Source organism: Heptranchias perlo, chromosome 10 (genome assembly GCF_035084215.1).
Source record: "Heptranchias perlo isolate sHepPer1 chromosome 10, sHepPer1.hap1, whole genome shotgun sequence".
In the NCBI taxonomy this organism is placed as follows: domain Eukaryota; kingdom Metazoa; phylum Chordata; class Chondrichthyes; order Hexanchiformes; family Hexanchidae; genus Heptranchias; species Heptranchias perlo.
In genome coordinates, this window is record NC_090334.1 from 53,382,229 (window position 1) to 53,405,673 (window position 23,445).

The following is a 23,445-nucleotide window of genomic DNA, read 5'->3' on the forward strand; positions in this document are numbered from 1 at the left end:
ACTAGATAATGTAATCCTAATACATACTTCAACACAGTAAAACTAACCATGATTAAGTCATACAGTTGATGTTTGGTTCTCCCACTGTTACCAGCTGCCTTTCTGGAATCTGGATAGCATCACAGACCCAGACATTTGTGGTCCATAAAACTTAAGCATGCAGATGGGAAGAAAGGTTCAAGGAGGTTGTTCTTTTCTACTGAGACCTGGAAAACAACAATGTCTGAACACGTGGCCAGGAAAGGTCAGCCTGTCAGACAATATTGTACGTTACATTCCTTACTACCTCAAACCATTGAAGTAACATACTGTAAAAAAAAATTAACAACTCAACACAATTTTTAGCAAATTAGGTAATACTCACAAAAATTTAAGGGACACTCCACCCTCATGTATCTTTTCTGTGGTTCTATTATAACAACAGAAAAGCTGCAAGGCCACTTGAGTTAGTAGCAGTGGTGTTTGGCACGGGTGTCACAAACTACATGAAGTTTACTTGTTTAGCTGAAAACAGAAGGATGGCGTTTGTACTTTCATTGCTGAGACCATGGGACAATTTAATTCACAACACTTCATGTGGTAGACGGAAAATTTTGTTTTTAACTAGAAAGTTCTATGAAGAAAATTCCCAGTCAGAGCTCTAAGGAAAAAAGTGAAGACATTTTCCCACTTGGAAACTACATGGAACTACCAAAACCAGCAATTTACCAGATGCAATTTTTGTATAAACAAGTTTTCAACAACTCTGATTTTAGTAATTGTTTAAATCAGTCTCAGAATCAGTTTCAGTTTTAATGCTACGACTACTACACTTTACAGTTCAAAGCCTACAATTAAAATGTATCATTATAGTTATATTGTTAGAATGTCTGGTTAAAATGTCTGGTTTTCCAAAATATTAGAATTCCCCTTTTTCCATTAAATTGGTGATCAGTTGGACCCACTGTTCCTGATTAAGGATTTTCAAATGACAACTGAAATTTATAAACCCCACCAGTGCTGGGATGATACTGCCTCTGTCATGTTTTTTACCTTCCTTTCATAGCTTCTCTACTTTCAGTTGCTTAATCCTTTGATCTTTTATTTATATCATACTGTTAGACTTTTCTTTCTGGAATTTTTTGTATTTCAGTCACATTTACATTTTATTTTCCTCTTCTGTTTCTGTCTGTCTCTTTCTTTGCCAAATGTTCCTCTTTATGGACCTTTAGATCAGGCAACACCTAAACGAACAGAGGCAGATAAACAGGGCAGTGCTAGCAAACCAGGTAAGCATTTGAGCTCCCCTCAACTCCAGATTATAGAAGCTCCCCATTGAATAAGATAACATTTGCAAACATGTGGAAGATGCTGACAACTGAATTACTGTTACATTGTTTAAATTAAAATTCTAGCTGCTTCTGTCAAGTCCATTGTTAATTAATGATGATAGATTGAATGTAAGGACGTTTGCTTCTGAAATGTCATTAAATTAATGAAATCTTCTCAGCTATATAATAATCAGTTTTTTTTAAACCCTACTTGTTAAGTTTTTTTTCTCCCTCTGTGTTGTACCTTCCTCCCACCCGATCCAGTGCTTTATCTCAGGATCAGGAGTGCAGGTGGACAGCCTCCCCTAAGGACTCTGCAAAAGCTGCTCTGTGATCATCTGCTGGAAGGTGCCAGAAGAGCAACACAAGATATTACTGTCTTCTAATTGTCCATCCTGGCTGGGGGGCTATGCCAATAAGAGTTGTGATAACTTCTCAGACAGCCTGACTGAATCAGGAGCTCACCATGTGGCGAGTGTTTGGGAAAGTAACTCCATCAGTTTCATCTGCACAAAGCATTTAGATAATGAACTGACTTAAAATAAAATTTCTGTGTCGAACAAGGTTATACTTCATACACATAAAGAAATAATTTGCATTTATACAATGCCTTTCAGAACATTCTAAAGTACTTTATTGCCAATAAATTAATTTTGAAATGTTCAATATTGATTCTCTTTTTTTGGTATTTATGTGCGCGAAACATGAATGCATAATTTGTAATTCTACATTCGAATGAATCTTGATTGTGATTTATCTCAAGCAAAAAAAAATTTACACAAATTGCACAACTAATTAACAACAATAACTTGCAATTTTATACTGTGTTTAATGTAGAAGAACATCCCAAGGCACTTCACAGAAGTGTAATCAAAAAAATAGATGCTGAGCGAAAGAAGATATTAGGAGGGGTTGGTCAAAGAGATGGTTTATAAGAAGGGCCTTAAAGGAGCAGAGGGAAGTGGAGAGATGGAGGGGTTGAGGAAGAATTCAAGAGCATGGAGACTAGGTGACTGAAGACACAGCCACCAACTGTGGAGTGAAGGGTGTGTACAAAAGGCCAGAATCGAAGCCAGCTGAAGAAGGGAGATTGTATTTCTGGAGGAGTTTATGGAGATCGGGAGGGGTGAGACTATGAAGGGAGTTAAGCATGATGAGTATTGTAAATTGGAGACATTGGGATACCAGGGCCCCGATTTTCAAATCAAATTGCGGGTGCACTGGGGGCGGGGGCCTGCAAAAATCGGGACAATCCCGAGCAGATGAGGAAGCCAGCCCCAACCCGCGGACTTCCAGGTTTCCCACAGACACGCCTGTGTGCTTGCACACTTCCCGAATGCGGAAGTCCAGCAGGAAATTAAAGCTGGCGGGATGATAGTTAAAGAACCAAACTTACCTCATTGAGGTACTTAAGGTACTTTATTTCTGACATAGTAGATAGTTAAACCGATTTTAAACTTACCTGGGCGGCTTTTCCACGGCTTCCGATTCAGGGCCGGATCAAGCAAAAATAAACAAAATAAATTAAATAAAAAACCATTGCACAAAGTTAAAAAAGAAAATAAACCTACCTTTCCACCCTGCTCCGATGTCCGATGTCCCCCTCTCCCCCCGATGTCCCCCTCTCCGATGTCCTTCTCAGCCCCCGTGTCTCCCTTCGATCTCCCCTTTCCCCCAATTTCCCCTATCTCGCCCCCTCTCTCCCCCCGATCTCCCTCCTCCCCACCGATCTCCCTCCTTCTCCCCACCGATCTCCCTCCTTCTCCCCCCCCCGATCTCCCTCCTTCTCCCCCCCAGATCTCCCTCCTTCTCCCTCCCCAATCTCCCTCCTTCTCCCCCCCGATCTCCCTCCTTCTCCCCCCCGATCTCCCTCCTTCTCCCCCCCCGATCTCCCTCCTTCTCCCCCATGATCTCCTTCCTTCTCCCCCCCCGATCTCCCCCCGATCTCCCTCCTTCTTCCCCCTGATCTCCCTCCTTCTCCCCCCTGATCTCCGTCCTTCTCCCCCACCGATCGCCCCCCAATCTCCCCCCCGATCTACCTCCTCTTCCCCCCCCCCCAATCTCCCTCCTCCCCCCCCCTGATCTCCCTCCTACTTCCCCCCCACCCCCTGATCTTCAGCGCCCCCCCACACTCTGTTCCAGTGCCGGATGACGTCTCTCTCTTTCTCCCCACCCCCCCCCCCCCCCTCCCACTCCACTGCCATTGCAGCTCCTTTCGGCAGCCAGCCTGTCAATCGGGCTGGCTGCCGGGTGCGAGATCTGGAAACAACTTTAATCACCATCAATTACACCTCGATCGCGTCGGAAAAGGTACGTTTTTTTACTCGGGTTTGCCACGCGCACCCTCACCACCCCCCCCTCACCCACTGCCAACCAGCCACCATTTCAAAATTGACCCCCAGGAGTCAATGTAGGTCAGCAACGACAGGGGTGATAGGTGAGCAGAACTTGATGCAGGATAGGATGTGGACAGCAAAGTTTTGGATGAGTTGAAGTTTACGGAGTGTGGAGGATGGGAGGGCGGCCAGGAGAGTATTGGAATAGTTGAGTCTGAAGGTGTCAAAAGCATGGATGAGGGTTTAAGCAACAGATGGGCTGAGGTAGGTGTGGAGGTGGATGATGTTAGAGGTGGAAGTAGGAGGCCTGTGTGATGGAGAGGACGTGACGTTGGAAGTTTGGGGTTGAATTGGAGACTGAGGTTGTGAACAATCCAGTTCAGTTTGAAACAGTTCCCAGGGAGGGGGATGGACTCGGTGATTAGTGCTGGGGGCCAAAGATGATGGCTTCAGTCTTCCCAATGTTGAACTGGAGGAAATTGTGGCTCATCCAAGACTGGATGTCTGATAAGCAGTTTGACAACACAAAGGCAATGGAGTGGTCGAGAATGATGGTGAGAGAGGTAGAGTCGGATGCCACAGTGTACATGTGGAATGACCTCGACAAGGGTAACATATAGATGAGGAAGAGGATTAATAGTGAATTGCTCAAGCCAATACACTGAATAATAGTGAGGAAAATATCAGATGTGCGCATGAATCCAGTGTCTTTGTTAATTACTCTAGAGGGTCAATGCAGTAGGAAGAGGGGATGACTTTTCAGGCTACAGACAGCTTGTGAGGAATCCACGTTGTAAGATGTTATTAGATAGGTTACAACAAATGAAACAAAGGGCAACAGTCATGAAATATAATATTTATGGGAGAGATCTCCATTAGTGCCCCTAAAATGATGGGGCAAAGCTTACCGCCCTGTTCCCGCTTCCAATCTGGCTGACGCCATTTTTGGAAGGGCCTAGACACTTGATTCAGCTGTTAATCTCTTTTACTATGCAAATCAGGGTCCTATGAGGTACACAGGATTCCGATTGCCATTTTTGAAAACAACTGGACAGAGAGTGCGCCATGCAGGCTCCGCCTGGCCTCAGCAGGAGGCCCAGCCAAAGGGGAGCAGCAAAGGTAAGTTTTAATTATTTTTGTGGGGCCAGGAGTAGGAGTGCTCCCCTGGCCTCCACAGAGATAATATGGGCCGCTGATGCACCAGGTTCCCCACTTTTGCGAACGCCCCTCCCAGAGCTACCTTGATGCTAGCCAGCTCAGCCTCTGGGCCCGCCCAATATATGCTGTAGCAGAATGCCCCTCTGGTGCCCACAGTCTGCCAGACCTTTAAAATGGTTTGGGCCTCCTGTTGGTTCTATTGTCCCTCGCACTCCGTCAGTCAGCCGTCCGATAGTTAATATCACCCCCATGTTTTCAAAAATTAAATATTTTATTTGGAAAATTATTAGTGGTGGAACCACAATATTTATGATTCCTAATAAATGAATGAGTTTGTCTGATGAGGGCTAGAGCCCGCTTGCCAAATGGCTTGTTCTGAATAGTCCTGATTGTCCTATTTACTTTCAGCAGCATGTTCACTACAGCGGGGTCCTGGCAAACAGCCATCACTGATCAGTACTGCTGATTTCTTTGCTCTGAATCAGCAACTAACACACAAGCAAAGAAAATCTTCAGTAGAATCATAGAAAGGTTACAGCACGGAAGGAGGCCATTCGGCCCATCGAGTCAGTGCTGGCTCTATGCAAGAGCAATCCAGCAAGTCCCACTCTGCTGCCCTATCCCCATAGCCCTGCAAATTTTTTCCTTTCAAGTACTTATCCAGTTCCCTTTTGAAGGCCATGATTGAATCTGCCTCCACCATCCCCTCGGGCAGTGCATTCCAGATCCTAACCACTCGCTGCATAAAAAGGCTTTTCCTCATGTCACCTTTGGTTCTTTTACCAATCACCTTAAATCTATGTTCTCTGGTTCTTGACCCTTCCGCCAATGGGAACAATTTCTCTCTATCTGCTCTGTCTAGACCCTTCATGATTTTGAACACCTCTATCAAATCTCCTCGCAACTGTCTCTGTTCCAAGGAGAACAACCCCAGCTTCTCCTACTATCCACGTAACTAAAGTCCCTCATCCCTGGAATCAATCTAGTAAATCTCTTCTGCATCTTCTCTAAAGCCTTCACATCTTTCCTAAAGTGCGGTGCCCAGAACTGGACACAATACTCCAGTTGTGGCCGAACCAGTGTTTCATAAAGGTTGATCATGACTTCCATAGTTTTGTACTCTATGCCTCTATTTATAAAGCCCAGGATCCCGTATGCTTTTTTAATCACTTTCTCAACAGGTCTCCGTTATCTCCATGACATTGTATTCCCATGTGGCTATTTGTGCCTGCAGCTCACCAACCTTGTTTACCACACATGCATTGCAAACCAGTCTTAGACTTTCTTGTACTCTCTCTCAGTCTGATCCCACCTAATACTGTACTACTACTTGCTCTAGTGCTATCTTTCTCCCCTGATCCTTTGTGCCCTGTGTTTCTCCCTTCCATTGCTACATCCTGGTGCTCATCCCCCTGCCAAATTAGTTTAAACCTCCCCCCACAGCACTAGCGAACCTCCCCAAGAGGACATTGTTCCCAGCTCCGTTGAGATGCCACCCGTCCGGCCTGTATAGGTCCCACCTTCACCAGAGCTGGTCCCAATGCCCCAGGAATCTAAAGCCCTCCCTCCTGCACCACCTCTCCAGCCACACATTCATCTGCTCTATCCTCCTATTTCTACACTCACTAGCGCGTGGCACCAGGAGTAATCTGGAGATTACTACCTTTGAGGTCCTGCTTCTTAATCTCTTTCCTAACTCCTTAAAATCTGCCTGCAGGACCTCATCCCTCTTTCTACCTATGTCGTTGGTACCGATATGGACCACGACTTCTGGCTGTTCACCCTCCCCCCCCCTCCCCCCCCCCCCCAGAATGTTCTGCAGCCACTCAGTGACATCCTTTGGATAGGCACAAATTGATCCTGTACTGAGGGAAAATTATATCCCCTGATAAATGGCAAACCCTTAACAAGCCGCAATGTCACTATTTTAATTAATGTGCCTGATAAAGCAGCGAGCTAGAGGATATTGAAGAACTTCAAAGGCCTGTTTGTAAGAGTTTTTGTTGCTGGCTGTGATGTAAAGGACCAAAAGCACAAAGAAAATAACATATAAAGCTGTTGCAGGGATAGCCTTTTGCCTGTCAGAGATGATTGTGTAGAAAGTCATGGTTTTAATTCTTCCAAGAATGATTTTGCAGAGGGGGTGTCATCTACACCTGATATTGATGTAGTTTAGAATTGCTATTGGCAGGTTTTAGACAGATTGAAATGGAAGTGTGCTGTTTGCATCCAATTTTCCAAGGCTAGCTCATTTGCATAGTTTCAGCTGCACATTTGGATGGTTATAGAAATCACAGTGGTGGGAGTACAAAATTATATGTAACTTACTTTTCAAGGCATGGGCAAAATTAGAGGGAAATGTCAGAATGGGGGACAAAAATTCTGAAAGCCTTTGCAAAGGATCAGAAAGCATCTCAACCTATTAGCAAACTTTACCTAGGCTGATGGGGAGGGTACTAAGAAGTGACAGACAGAAATGAAGGGAAAGGCAACCCAAGGCGCAAGCGTGAATCTGCAGACAGGTGATAGAACAACTCAGCACTCAATTCCCTCTTTTGTGGCTACTAAAGGGAGGTGTTTGTGAGAACGGTGGATGCCTGTAGCACCATCCCCATAGATCAGCATTGCAACATGGTAGCAGCATTTGTCCTACCAGCGAATGGCACAGTTCTGCAACTGGTTCTCTAGTGACCCAAATTCTGTGAAGACAGTTCCCCACGGTCATTGCCAAGAAGCTATGCCACAGCCTGCAGATGGTAGCATCTTGGCAGGTCCATCCATTCAGGGTACACTTGCTGTTGATCCCACATCTTCTTTAATGCAATGCCACTGAAAACTCCACATATTGCAATAGGGTTACTTCCGAGGCAACATCCAAAAGTTAATCAGGTATTGAGTCTGCTCTCCCTGCTTTCTTTGGGAAGAAAAGCCTCCATGTGCACCAATTGCCTGCCAAAGTAAGGTATAATTACCTCTGTCTGCAGATGGGTTCACCTCTCATTCAGCCTGAGTTGCCTGGCATCACTTTGTTGGTCCTCCTAAACATCCCAGATACGGGATTCCCATTGGTGTTAGTAATGCTGCTGGGGCAGAAAATCTTTCACAAAAATTGTCTCAAAAGCTGATGGGAACTTAAGTGCCAGCAGAAAGAAAAGAAAACATTCAAAATAATGATTAAGAAATGGGTGAAATACACTTAACATTACGGTGCCCTTTTCATGGCCTTTGCTTTACTTTGCACTGCCTAGCAACTCTGGATATCTTTTTCATACAGGTATGATTTATATCTGAATCTTGTATTCCAGAATGGCAGAAAATAATACGCAGGAGGGACAGTCCTCAAGTGAATTCTTAAATGAAGTGCCTGCCTTTTTGAGACAATTTCCTACCCCTATCTCCTGGAAACTACATCAGTAATATGGAATTCTTGCCTATTTTCCACTACCCAACTGCGACCACTACAATGGGTGGCTGGCAGTGGAAAGTTCAGACTTTGATCTTAAAAAGTGAGATCTTCAAAAAAAACATATTGACAGTGTAAATCGTGTGAACACTTACTGTGTGCATATCAAATTCCCTTCTCTGCTATTTTAACAGAAATGGCAAAATAAACAGGTTAATGTTTCTGTTAAAGTAGCAAAGAGAGGAATTTGATTCTGCGTGTTCAACATTCATAAGATAACATTGCCAACAATACTTTTTACCCTGTCATCCTTTAATTTTGCTAGTAATTTTCATAATTTAAAAATGAATGATCTAACTTTGTAAAACATTTACCACATATGCATGCAATAAATATACATAGATAATTATTGACATGTATAAAAGTCTTGCATCTTGCGTACGTCGTGACATCTCAGACATTACACTTCAACGTTTCACACTTTGTTGTAGATATAAAACAATCTAGAAAAGAAAAGCATGAAAAAAGAGAAAGAAAGGCAGTCATTTCCTGTTGGTTTTCTGACCTATGGAAGGAAATGGAGGCAAATGCCAATTTACAGAAGAATGATTACTCTCTAACAGACCTTAAGATGCACCTAACGTGAATTAGACCTCGGGGTATGCCTATTTACATAACTGTGGTCTTAAAGGGACAGACAAGGTTACACATAGCTCCACCTTAAAAGCAGAATAATACATTGTGCAGTACATGGCATAATTCTATGCTTATATATATATATCACAGAATAATATTCTTGTTCTTTTCTGACTTACCATGCACAATGCTACAGGAGATTCTCCATAAAGCATTATTAATTTAGAGAGCTGGCCCTTGCCCATTCAACTCCCTTTTTTCACACAGTCATCAAGAGCATAAACTCTGGTTCTGTATGCACACAATGCTTAATGATTATTGCCTTGAACAGCCAATCTTTGTGAAATTATAGGGGGTGATATTTATCTTGGGCGGAACTGGTGACAGCAAATCAGCAGCCTGTTTTCTGTCTAATTTACATCATTGTACTAAGTTTTTTCCAAGATAATATTACAAATCAGTCTGCCTTTGCAGTTGTTTAAGGAAAATTTTCAAAACAAGTTTACAAATGCAGCAAACAAGACACAAAGGAAATATTCAATTTCTAATCCCTCTATAATTGCTACCATTGCAACAAATATTGAAAAAGTATCATGGTTGGAATGAACTACATGTCAGCCTGTTTCACAAAAATTTTATCGGGTGATTGCTGTTACTGGTCCTGTTATTAGCTACTAATGTTACTGGACATGATTTTTGGAATCTAGGGGTTGAGATTTTGCTTGTTTCCGCTGACTATAACAGCGCAATCCAGGCGGAATCAGCCGAACCAGCCCAAACATTCGGGCAATTTTAAACATAAGCTACGCCCAAAAACACTTACCTTCATGTTTTCCGAGATCTTTTACACTGACTCCAGATTCAATTCGCCCGAATCAGGCCCCACCCACAAAACTGGCCATGCCCACAGGCCGATATTGCGAGGCTCTTCAAATTGCGTTCATTTTCTTAGGCGCACAGGCAGTAGTAGGCATGTTTTAAAAGTTTTTTCATTTATTAAGAGCTGACTAGTTTACACCAATGAAACCATTAAACAGTTCAGTACAGTTTTTTTTTAAGTCATTTGCAGTGATTATAAATCAGGTTATTCACAGGTGGAGGACTGGACAGCCTTATTAAAAATGCTTATTTTTGCTGATAAACCCATTTTCAGCTGTATTAATACAACTGCAACAGGTTACCACTCTTAAATACAGCGAGGAATACTTTTTAATAGAAAAAAAAGAAACAATTGCGTTCTATTACACTCCCCGATTATGCTGGTTCATGGAAGATTTTCCGTTTGTGATTATGCAAATGAATTTTAGTGGAAACTAAAAGCCTAACCTAACCAGCGCAGTTTCAAGCACATTTTGGGCGCTATTTCCCGATTGAGCCCAAAGTGGAAACCCTACCCCCTAGTGTTTAATCTGGAACTGTGGATATTGTTGGGGTATCCAGGATGCCCAAGCTTGGTTTAGAACTTCAGTTTTACCGAAACTGAAGGCTTACTTCTCCCACACCATCCAATGATATTAGTACAAGCCCTTGTGTTATCACTCCTGAAACAGAAAGAACTCATTTCCAGTATCTTCTGCTATTTTGTAGAATTCATCTGTACTTAATTGTTGAACCAAAGCTGAATTCTGACCAATATGTCCATCTAGCCAATTTGGTTTGTCATGGCTCTCAGCCCTGATTTATTTACACAGCTATCTCACCAATGCGTGTTCCTTGAATGTTATCTAAAATCTGAGAAAAATGAAATGATAAAATTCACCTCAGGATAATGCAACCTGGAAATGAACCTGGATCCTGACCTCAGACACTCACCACTTTAGATTTCTCAATTCTTTAACGGTAAATCAGAAAGATAAAGCAATGTGTAATGTTAAATTCATGGGTTAAATATTCATGTACCTTTTGTATTTTCTTTTATGGGGAAATAAACCACAATGTCAAGTAATTTCTCTTTTTTCATGAATATTTTGAAAGTATTAATTTTATTATGATTTTACATGATATTACAGAAGGAGGCATTTTTTGTGGTAACTCTCCTTCCTTTGCTCATGAAATTTTTTGAACATGAGCTTTGAAATTACACTTTGGGATTCTAGATATGAAAGCTTACAAATGCTTAAAGCATCCATCTCAAATTCCACTCTCTGCTATATTGGCAAAGGCATTTATTTTAAAGTAGATATTGCTGCCACTAAAATAGTGGAGAGAGGAATTTCAGACAAGCAAATCAAGCATTTGCTTCAATTATTCCACAGCTTAATTTCAAGTCTGTAATTTTTTTTGGAACAGAACCAACAGTACCGCACAATATAGCCAAGTAACTTTTCCCCACTAGAGTATTAATCTCCAAAGTGAACACAGATGAAAAAGTTACAACCCTTACATTCTAGAGATCTGACTTCATTTACTACATGAACAAGAGGAACATTTATTCTATAGATGGTAGTAATGTATTGTTTGTTTGCTTTGCAGCAAGACCCTTAGTGCAAGCCCTGCCATTAAGGCCTACAGTTAACAATGGAACTGTACTACCAAAGAAGGGAAGTGGCTCTCTGCCATCTCCATCTGGAGTCAGGAAGGATACATCACCAGCAACCAAAAGGTGAGAGTGGACTCAGGCAAAAAAGCAGCAGGTACTATCTATGATCTTTATTATATCCCTCAGATACCCCCATAATGCCCTTACTTCCAAGATGTGTCCTAAAATGCTTCTCTATGTCCCAAAAGCATCCCATTATATTCCTAAGGATACAACCATTATACCTACTATATCATCAAATAATACCATCATTATGCTCCATATAGTATCCTATTATAGAATCATAGCAAGTTACAACACAGAAGGAGACCATTCAGCCCATTATGTCCGTGCAGGCTGAAAAAGAGCTATCCAGCTTAATCCAACTTTCCAGCACTTGGTCCGTAGCCCTGTAGGTTACGGCATTTCAAGTGCACATCAAAGTACTTTTTAAATGAGTAGAGGATTTCTGCCTCTACCACCCTTACAGGCAGTGAGTTCCAGACCCCGACCACCCTCTGGGTGAAAAAAATTCTCCTCAGCTCCCCTCTAATCTTTCTACCAATTACTTTTAATCTATGCCCTGGTCACTGATCCCTCTGCTAAGGGAAATAGGTCCTCTATCTAGGCCCCTCATAATTTTAGATACTTCAATTAAATCTCCCCTCAGTCTCCTTTGTTCCTAAGAAAACAACCCCATCCTATCCAATCTTTTCTCATAGCTAAAATTCTGCAGCCCTGGCAACATCCTCATAAATCTCCTCTGTACCCTCTCTAGTGCAATCACATCCTTCCTGTAATGTGGTGACCAGAACTGTACGCAGCATTCAAGCTGTGGCTTAACTAGTGTTTTATGCAAGATCATACACACTATTATGCCCCATTTTAGATTATACATCCTATCATATTGCCTAACTTCTATTATATACTTTTTCATACTTATTTTTAACCTTGGTATAGTTTGCTGTAGGTTTATTCTAGGGATTTCTTTCTGCCGTTGTCCACATGCAGTGCAATGTAAAGAAGACCAACTCTTTTAAGGAAATGACTGAGGAAAACCCTTTGACGTGATTACCTAAACTTCCAAAAAGTATTTGATAAAGTTCAACATGAAAGACTACTAGTTAACATGTGGGGATTTAGGGTACAACTTGGGAATGGATAAGAAATTGGCTGAAAACAATTAGAGGAGTTATGCTGAGGTGGGGGGAGGCGCTGATTGGGGTGACTGATGGATCGGGGTTGGGACCTCGCCAGTTTCTAATTTACATTAATGATTTGTATTCAGAAACTCAATGCAAATTGGTCAAATCGATAGATGATACCAAATTAGGAAGGGCAGTTCTGCACCAAGAGCACTGACGAGGAAAATTTAAACCAATCACATGCTATGAATTGTAACGTCTTGCTGGAAGGTTGAGCTTATTTGGGCCAAATGGCATTCCTTAGTTTTATTTATCTAATGGCTTGTATAAACATATTAGGCAAAGATATTTACCACAATTTCTATACTTTTCAAATGAGAAGCTCCAACATCCAGGCACTTGTAGCCACTGGATTTTTATCAGATATTTTTTCCTTATAATTGTGTCCTCTCCACTCCTGAAGATATTGACTCTTTGCTGGATTATGACTCCACAAGCAACATTTCCTTGCTCATTATTATTCATATGTCATAAGTTACTTGATCATTGGGTATCACAGCCCAGTCCAAACATGGGCTTAGGTAATGTTCATTCACATGCACTTCCAATTGCTGGATAGCAATCAGGAGCAGGAATCCTGGTCAATTGCCCACTTGTTAACTAGGGTTCTGAGCCCAATTATCCCTATCCGGCTTAGGGGCTAACTCAGCACAGCCTGAGGATCAAACCGAGGATGTTCTTGGTCTGTATGGCTCAGCTACTCACTGAATAAACTCTCTGAACCATTAGGGGAACTTTGTCAATGTTTTATAGAGTCATGAACAAATCCTGTTAGATTTCCCAGAATAACCCAAGATGTAGGGATTTTAGTGAAATAGGATCCTGTAATGATTTTAAAATTTTTTATCATTTCTTTAAGGGAAATTGCTTGGAGAGAGGAGTGCCTCAGTTCTTGGAATAAGATTCAGTTAGAGTCTCTGTATTTGGGTCTTTGTATAAATAAGGCTTGACACTTATTTGAAAAGATATTTTAATAAATGAACACAAAACTAAGTTGCCTTCTTTCACGCTCTGATTTGCAATGTTCATTCTCTCTTGTTAGCCTCTCTGCTGGTCACAAACAGAAGACTATTTTTTTCCCAAATAGGGATTTCAGTAATGAGATCAGACAGTGATCACACAACAGTAGAACCCATCTTTCCACATCAGTGCATCAGGTTTTTTGTAGGAAAGCTGTTTGAAGCAATCAGTTGCTTCCCAAGGTTTGCATATGTGTATAGCTGGCTTGAGAAAATCTTGCAGCCTGTGGTGTAAACCCACAGCTTTGGTAAAAGTGGATAGTTGGGTCAATGTTTTTTAGATTAATTCTGTATCACTGTTTAATAGCTATAATTAAAGTTTGCTGCAAACCTAATGGCCACTGGAGGAATAGGTCTTTTACACACATCCATGAGGATAGTTAGAATGCGAATGAGACAGCATAGCTTCTGACAGCACTCAAATACAGGTGTGCTTTTGTTTTAGTAAATCAATGAAAGATGGATTTGTTTCTTGAAATTTGTATGCTCATATTTGCACAGTTGTCAGTTTTAAGTTTGCTTATTTGAACCATGGACCAATGATTAACTTAGCTGTTCAATACAGTAACACAGGAATGTGTTGTTCAGACCTCCATTGTGACTGTGAGATTATACAGCTTCGAGCAACTCAGCCAATGATGCAAACTTTTCCATACAGGCTTATTTCTCTGTTCATGAAAACATCTCATAAACATAACCTGCTTGTCATCTGTGGTTTCTACATCTTCACAGCCCTTTCCAATAGTGAGGTATAATAGTTGTACATGAAATGATTTGTTTTATGACGTAAAGTTTTCATAAATTAGAATTAAAGGATTCATATTTTACTGTCTTTTTTTTATTTCAGCTGTTAGCAATGACTAAATTTTTGGCATCTTTCCCAGGAAGAGTCTTCATTTAATTTACATGGAGAAATTTATTCCCAGCTGATTTGGACAGTGGGGTAGTATTTTAATGACTTTATGATTATATATGCAGAATAGCTTTGCTTGAATAATTAAATCACTTTGAAAAAGATTACACAGACCAAAGGATGTCAAAATGGCCCAGCACATCCATACATAACAGCAAATGTAGCAAAGACATTCTATTACTAGCAGCAGTTCATAAGTAATTTTTAAAGTACTGCTAATCATGACACAAAGGTCGTTTTTTAAATTCAGAATAAGCTGCTCAATGGACAAAACTCTGTTTTTCATTAACGACTGGTGGAGCTGGATTAAAAGGCAAATGCTGTCCCAGCTGATCAAATTAATATTGTATTGATTAGCTGGGATAACACATAGCCTGAAACCTACAAAGATCACTTTCATGTTGACCTCCTTAGTGGCTGATGTGTTCCAAATTGCTAGTCAAGATAATGTTTCCTGCCATATAAATTATGAGTCATCATTAAGGGAACTCTTTCTTCAGCTAATTAGATGGAATTGTTAAATAAAGACATTTTTGAGCATCATTAATAGGCATGATTTCAGATGGGCCTTCCACTGCCTCTGATATTTGCATTTAAAATGAGAACTCCTATATTTCAGATGTTTTTATTTTTTAATATGAAGATGTTTGTAAGAAACAATGGTTAAACTTCCTCATCAATGGATCCAGGAATGGCTCTGCAAGCACAATCTGACTGATTTGCACTTTTGTGACAAAAACAAAATTTAACTTTTGCCCCGATTTTGATTTCGCAGTGGCACAGTGCGTTGATGCGCCTGCGATGGCTGTGCATTTCATTCCTCCTCATGGCAAGTCCCTGATCTTGACTGCACTGGCTGGGAGGGGGTGGAGGGGCAGAGGTAACACATGGTTCAGCCTAGGTCATTCCCAATAGGATAGAATGGAAAAATGGTGAGCATGTCACCCTGAGCCATGCGCACATGCCAAACCAGCAGCTGGCTCTTGAGCAACTTAGACAGTTGGATTTTTGTTTTCCATGTATTATTATCCCAATTTTACTTTTAAATGTGACTTGTGCTAGTCCATATTGTTTTATCCAAACCTTCAGATGTAACAGGCTTGAGCTTTGATGATGCTCGGGGTGGCCAGGGGTAACAGTGAAAGGCATGCGGTGTCTTTTTGATGCATGAGGCTAAGTGCGATATTGCTATTATTACTTCCTTTCTTTTATAGCAGGCTCAGAAAGCAAAGGTTATCCACTATAGTGGTAAAAGGGTCTCAAACATGTGGGGAAAAAAATCACCTTTGTATCCCTGTTATATAGCACTGATTGTGTGTGTTCGTTGGTAACCTGACCCATAGTTATGCTGTTACATTCCCTGTAATTCATGGTTGTATATGTACAAAAATAATTCTGTTTGAATTACTATGGGGTTTAGATTTAGATTTGGATTTGTCTGCCAGATGATTCAAAGGCCCTCCCTGTGGAATCCACCTTATTTTCTCACAGAATTCCGGGAGCCCTGGCTCGGACAGCGCAACATGCCTGACTTAAGGCAGTCACTGAGCATAACCCTGTTGTCAGTGGACATGCATGTTAACGGAGGTGACGCATTTACTAACAATACTGTATTTAGCCCAGTTGGAGTTCTTTGATCTACATGGTGTTATAATATATCACTGAAAATGTTTATATTTCACTAGAACAAGGCTAGTGAATTTGAATTGTCTCCTTTTACTTTGTCATCTAGTGTAACATTTACAGGGAATTATTTTCAACAACATAATGTATGTTTTCATAAGATTTTCTTCATTTGTGTCTTTTGCATGACATTCATTTTTCTTCTCTTTCCATATTGCATCTCATTTCTGGATGTAGCAAGCAAGGGTGTCTGACTAGTATGTCTAAATTGAATAAAACTACTAAAAGGTGAGGTTACCTTGGAATCAGTTGTAATAGAAAGTTGTACAGTGCACTCTGCTTATGCACATCTCATTTTCCACATTTCTCGGCACCTTTATCTGGGCACAAAGAGGATACCAATAAAGTGCAGCAATTATGTTTAGAAAATAAGGTACTTTGCAGCTGGAATAACATAAAGAACTTGACTGGACTAAATAAAGAGGTGTTAAACTGAGCTGTGAGGGGAATCTCTGCCATTTGCCATGTTAACAATGCTGATTATCAATCTGCTGTTATATGCTGAATAGGGCTGGAGGGAGAAATGGCATCTTCACATATCAGGAGCACACTCCACTGGAGGAGAGCATTTATTGTACACATTTGTTTTACATTAACCTGAGATTTATGGTTTAGATCATCACACAGTATCCCAGTATGGGTACTGGTGATAATTCCAAAGAATTCCTCTTGTTATCTCAGTGTCAGTTGTTTATTTTTGGCTATACTTATTTGGTTATACTGGATCTCATATTTATGAGTATTATTTACTCTCTTCAGGCTATAGAACGACACAGAAATCAATACTTATTTCCACTCTTACACAGTGGCCCCGATATTTGCGGGGAGGTTGTGGAGGTGCGCGATAGTGGGGGGAAACCTGGAAAGCCCGGGAACGTGGAGGTCCTGCCGATATTAACGGCATGACCTCAATATCATTTTCTCCCTCCATTTCCCACCTGGCTGCCGGCCAGATTGACAGGCTGGCCAGCTGCCGGGCGGGAAAGCCAGCAGAAGGACGTCACAACCGGGGACCCTAGGGGACGATTCCCGGTAGTCGGGAGAGATCGGGGCTTGGTGGGGAACGGTCGGAGCCCGGTAATCAGGAGGGAGGGAGAAAGAGATTGGGGCTTGGGATTGGAGCTTGGTGTGAGGGGAGGTCAGGGACTGGTAGAAGGCTCGAGCTCGGAGCTTGGTGTGGGATGAGGTCCGGGCCTGGTAGAAGGCTCGAGATCAGAGCTTGGTGTGAGGGGAGGTCGGGGCCTGGTAGAAGGCTCGAGATCGGAGCTTGGTGTGAGGGGAGGTCGGGGCCTGGTAGAAGGCTCGAGATCGGAGCTTGGTGTGAGGGGAGGTCAGGGCCTGGTAGAAGGCTCGAGATCGGAGCTTGGTGTGGGGGGAGGTGGGGGCCTGGTAGAAGGCTCGAGATCGGAGCTTGGTGTGGGGGGAGGTCGGAGCCTGGTAGAAGGCTCGAGATCGGAGCTTGGTGTGAGGGGAGGTCGGGGCCTGGTGGAAGGCTCGAGATCGGAGCTTGGTGTGGGGGGAGGTCGGGGCCTGGTGGAAGGCTCGAGTTCGGAGCTTGGTGTGAGGGGAGGTCAGAGACTGGTAAAAGGCTCGAGATCGGAGCTTGGTGTGGGGGCAGGTCGAAGCCTGGTCGAAGGCTCGAGATCAGAGCTTGGTGTGAGGGGACGTCAGGGCCTGGTGGAAGGCTCGAGATCGGAGCTTGGTGTGGGGGCAGGTCGAAGCCTGGTCGAAGGCTCGAGATCGGAGCTTGGTGTGGGGGGAGGTTGTGGCCTGGTGGAAGGCTCGAGATCGGAGCTTGGTGTGGGGGGAGGTCAGAGACTGGCAGAAGGCTCGAGATCGGAGCTTGGTGTGGGGGGAGGTCAGAGACTGGCAGAAGGCTCGAGATCGGAGCTTGGTGTGGGGGGATGTCGGGGCCTGGTGAAAGGCTCGAGATTGGAGCTTGGTGTGGGGGGAGGTATTGGCCTGGTAGAAGGCTCGAGATCGGAGCTTGCTGTGGGATGAGGTCCGGGCCTGGTCGAAGGCTCGAGATCGGAGCTTGGTGTGGGGAGAGGTCGGAGCCTGGTAGAAGGCTCGAGATCAGAGCTTGGTGTGGGGAGAGGTCGGGGCCTGGTAGAAGGCTCGAGATCAGAGCTTGGTGTGGGGGAGGTCGGGGCCTGGTAGAAGGCTCGAGATCAGAGCTTGGTGTGGGGGAGGTCGGGGCCTGGTAGAAGGCTCGAGATCAGAGCTTGGTTGGGGGGGGTGTCACCGATTGCAGCAGCGAGGAGAGGCCGCGATCGGCAGAACGGAGGCCGAGCACTTCCTTGAGGGGCCTGGGGGAACACTCCTGCTCCTCCTGGTTCACAAGGAGTGCTCTAAAAAGCACTTAACCTTCTGGTCCAGCTGCTTTTGTCGCCATTTAGCTGCCAGGTTTCCCGAGCCCTGCCTCGCATCCTGCTGCCGTAAAAATGGGAACACGTTCCCTGATTGGATGATTCTTGACTGTCAATCAAGCAGACTTTTTTTGTATTTCTAATATTTTTATAACTAACAAAAGTGTTCAAAGAAAATTTTTAAAAATACAATTTAACCTCCAACCCCCCCTCCCACCGACCCTCTCCCGCCCGTTGTGAGGGGGTTAATATCAAGGCCAGTGATTCAGAATGTATGTCACAGTTAAAGCTGTGCTTTGTTCAAAATTATTTTACATCATTAAATGACAATATAATGTTTTCTTCCTGAGCAATGAAAATTAGCATGAGGCACTCCCAGAAGTAGAAATGAAGTTCGCTGTAGGTACAGAACTCGACATGAAACGATCAGAGAGGTTTCTATTCAAAATGGAATCATTTTTGCAGCAGATCATGGGTTACTTTATTTTTACACATGAACACTCAATTCTTCCGATCAGGAATACATCTACTACTGGTTCCTTTTCCATTCGTTTGGACAATCCCATTCCTGGAAGCAGTAGTATGTCCTTTATGGTACTAAAGATTTATGAGCTCTCAGCAGTTTAAAGCTACAATACAATTACTGGAAGTTTTGCTAAATGCAGTTCTGGGTTTCCGATGGAGCATTTGTTCCTTTTTGTTTTACTACCTATTGATGAGAGCTGTTCTCAGGAAAATGAATTCCACACAAGTTTTAATTTTTCATCAATGCACCACAGTAGCTGGGATGCAATAAATGATTTTTTTACACATGACAGCTGATACAATAGAAATGTAGAAACTACCTTATACACTGAATAAACTTAATCATCATTTCATGCAGGATCTAGATGGGGCAGGATATAGACATGGGGTGCAGAACGTAGATGGGGCACAGGATGTAGATGGGGCACAGGATGTAGATGGGGCACAGGATGTAGATGGGGCAGGATGTAGATGGGGGCAGGATCTCAATGTGTGCAGGATGTAGATGGGACGCAGGATGTAGACATGGGGTGCAGGATGTAGATGCGGGCAGGATGTAGATGGGGGCAGGATGTAGATGGGGCACAGGAAGTAGATGGGGCAGGATGTAGATGGGGGCAGGATCTCGATGTGTGCAGGATGTAGATGGGACGCAGGATGTAGACATGGGGCACAGGAAGTAGATGGGGCAGGATGTAGATGGGACGCAGGATGTAGACATGGGGTGCAGGAAGTAGATGGGGCAGGATGTAGATGGGGGCAGGATGTAGATGGGGCACAGGAAGTAGATGGGGCAGGATGTAGATGGGGCGCAGGATGTAGATGGGGTGCAGGATTTGGTGGGGGCAGGATGTAGATGGGGCAGGATGTAGATGGGGTGCAGGAAGTAGATGGGGCAGGATGTAGATGGGGTGCAGGATGTAGATGAGGCAGGATGTAGATGGGGTGCAGGATGTAGGTGGGGGCAGGATGTAGATGAGGCAGGATGTAGATGGGGTGCAGGATGTAGGTGGGGGCAGGATGTAGATGAGGCAGGATGTAGATGGGGTGCAGGATGTAGATGGGGTGCAGGATGTAGGTGGGGGCAGGAAGTAGATGGGGCAGGATGTAGGTGGGGGCAGGATGTAGATGGGGCACAGGAAGTAGATGGGGCAGGATGTAGATGGGACGCAGGATGTAGACATGGGGTGCAGGAAGTAGATGGGGCAGGATGTAGATGGGGGCAGGATGTAGATGGGGGCAGGATGTAGATGGGGCACAGGAAGTAGATGGGGCAGGATGTAGATGGGGCGCAGGATGTAGATGGGGTGCAGGATTTGGTGGGGGCAGGATGTAGATGGGGCAGGATGTAGATGGGGTGCAGGAAGTAGATGGGGCAGGATGTAGATGGGGTGCAGGATGTAGATGAGGCAGGATGTAGATGGGGTGCAGGATGTAGATGGGGTGCAGGATGTAGGTGGGGGCAGGAAGTAGATGAGGCAGGATGTAGATGGGGTGCAGGATGTAGATGGGGTGCAGGATGTAGGTGGGGGCAGGAAGTAGATGGGGCAGGATGTAGGTGGGGGCAGGATGTAGATGAGGCAGGATGTAGGTGGGGGCAGGATGTAGATGGGGTGCAGGATGTAGATGAGGCAGGATGTAGGTGGGGGCAGGAAGTAGATGGGGCAGGATGTAGGTGGGGGCAGGATGTAGATGAGGCAGGATGTAGGTGGGGGCAGGATGTAGATGAGGCAGGATGTAGGTGGGGGCAGGATGTAGATGGGGCAGGATGTAGATGGGGTGCAGGATGTAGGTGGGGGCAGGAAGTAGATGGGGCAGGATGTAGGTGGGGGCAGGATGTAGATGAGGCAGGATGTAGGTGGGGGCAGGATGTAGATGGGGCAGGATGTAGATGGGGTGCAGGATGTAGGTGGGGGCAGGAAGTAGATGGGGCAGGATGTAGGGTAGGTGGGGGCAGGATGTAGATGGGGCAGGATGTAGGTGGGGGCAGGATGTAGATGGGGTGCAGGATGTAGGTGGGGGCAGGAAGTAGATGAGGCAGGATGTAGATGGGGCAGGATGTAGATGGGACGCAGGATGTAGACATGGGGTGCAGGAAGTAGATGGGGCAGGATGTAGATGGGGGCAGGATGTAGATGGGGCACAGGAAGTAGATGGGGCAGGATGTAGATGGGGCGCAGGATGTAGATGGGGTGCAGGATTTGGTGGGGGCAGGATGTAGATGGGGCAGGATGTAGATGGGGTGCAGGAAGTAGATGGGGCAGGATGTAGATGGGGTGCAGGATGTAGATGAGGCAGGATGTAGATGGGGTGCAGGATGTAGGTGGGGGCAGGATGTAGATGAGGCAGGATGTAGATGGGGTGCAGGATGTAGATGGGGTGCAGGATGTAGGTGGGGGCAGGAAGTAGATGGGGCAGGATGTAGGTGGGGGCAGGATGTAGATGGGGCACAGGAAGTAGATGGGGCAGGATGTAGATGGGACGCAGGATGTAGACATGGGGTGCAGGAAGTAGATGGGGCAGGATGTAGATGGGGGCAGGATGTAGATGGGGCACAGGAAGTAGATGGGGCAGGATGTAGATGGGGCGCAGGATGTAGATGGGGTGCAGGATTTGGTGGGGGCAGGATGTAGATGGGGCAGGATGTAGATGGGGTGCAGGAAGTAGATGGGGCAGGATGTAGATGGGGTGCAGGATGTAGATGAGGCAGGATGTAGATGGGGTGCAGGATGTAGATGGGGTGCAGGATGTAGGTGGGGGCAGGAAGTAGATGAGGCAGGATGTAGATGGGGTGCAGGATGTAGATGGGGTGCAGGATGTAGGTGGGGGCAGGAAGTAGATGGGGCAGGATGTAGGTGGGGGCAGGATGTAGATGAGGCAGGATGTAGGTGGGGGCAGGATGTAGATGGGGTGCAGGATGTAGATGAGGCAGGATGTAGGTGGGGGCAGGAAGTAGATGGGGCAGGATGTAGGTGGGGGCAGGATGTAGATGAGGCAGGATGTAGGTGGGGGCAGGATGTAGATGGGGTGCAGGATGTAGGTGGGGGCAGGAAGTAGATGGGGCAGGATGTAGGTGGGGGCAGGATGTAGATGGGGCAGGATGTAGATGGGGTGCAGGATGTAGGTGGGGACAGGAAGTAGATGGGGCAGGATGTCGGTGGGGGCAGGATGTAGATGGGGCAGGATGTAGGTGGGGGCAGGATGTAGATGGGGTGCAGGATGTAGGTGGGGGCAGGAAGTAGATGAGGCAGGATGTAGATGGGGCAGGATGTAGATGGGTGCAGGATGTAGGTGGGGGCAGGAAGTAGATGGGGCAGGATTTAGATGGGGGCAGGATATAATGGTGGGTGTTCGGTGATAATAAGATAAAGTGTGTAATGGCAATTGCCAGGCTGCAATAAATGTGTGAAGTGATACATTTTGGTAGGAAGAATGAGGAGAGGCAATATAAACTAAAGGATACAATTTTAAAGGGGGTGCAGGAACAGAGAAACCTGGGGTTGTGCATACACAAATCTTTGAAGGTGGCAGGACAAGTTGAGAAGGCTGTTAAAAACGCATATGGGATCCTGGGCTTTATTAATAGGGCATAGAGTACAAAAGCAAGGAAGTTATGCTGAACCTTTATAAAATACTGGTTAGGCCCCAGCTGGAATGTTGTGCAGAATTCTGGGTACCCCACTTTAGGAAGGATGTCAAAGCTTTAGAGAGGGTGCAGAAGAGATTTACTAGAATGGTACCAGGCATGAGGGACTTCAGTTATGTGGAGAGACTGGAGAAGCTGGGGCTGTTCTCCTTAGAACAGAGAAGGTTAAGGAGAGATTTGATAGAGGTGTTCAAAATCATGAATGGTTTTGATAGAGTAAATAAAGAGAAACTGTTTCCAGAGGACACAGATTTAGGGCAAAAGAGCCAGAGGAGACATGAGGAAAAAAATTTTTACGCAGCGAGTTGTAATGATCTGGAATGCACTGCTTGAAAGAGGGGTGGAAGCAGATTCAATAGTAACTTTCAAAAGGGAATGAGATAAATGCTTGAAGGGAAAACATTTACTGGGCTATGGGGAAAGAGCAGGGGAACAGGACTGATTGGATAGCTCTTTCGAAGAGCCGGCACAGACAGGATGGGCCGAATGCCCTCCTCCTGCGCTGTACCTACTATGATACTATGATTAACAAAACTTGGTGACATCATTTTACCATTTTCTTTATTTTTCAACATTTTTGTGTTCCTCAAGGCTACTTTTTTTCACGTTTTGTCCTCAGTGTTGGCATCACATGCTTCCAGGTCTGGTGCTGTATGTTTTAGATGCAAAGTATGCTCCCTCTCTGTCCCCAAAATATGCTGTAAACTTAGACCCAGAAGATTGC

At 44.5% G+C, this 23,445-nt stretch overlaps 1 protein-coding gene across 5 annotated transcripts in view; it reads left to right on the plus strand.

Moving 5' to 3' along the window:
• The window catches only part of eml1 (EMAP like 1), a 196,160-nt gene that overhangs the window by 122,863 nt on the left and 49,852 nt on the right, over positions 1–23,445 (plus strand). For all 5 annotated transcript variants that reach the window (XM_067991785.1, XM_067991781.1, XM_067991782.1 and 2 more), the window contains exon 3: positions 11,316–11,445. In XM_067991785.1, coding sequence (XP_067847886.1) covers positions 11,316–11,445 — 130 coding nt within the window. The remainder of the gene's footprint in view (positions 1–11,315; positions 11,446–23,445) is intronic.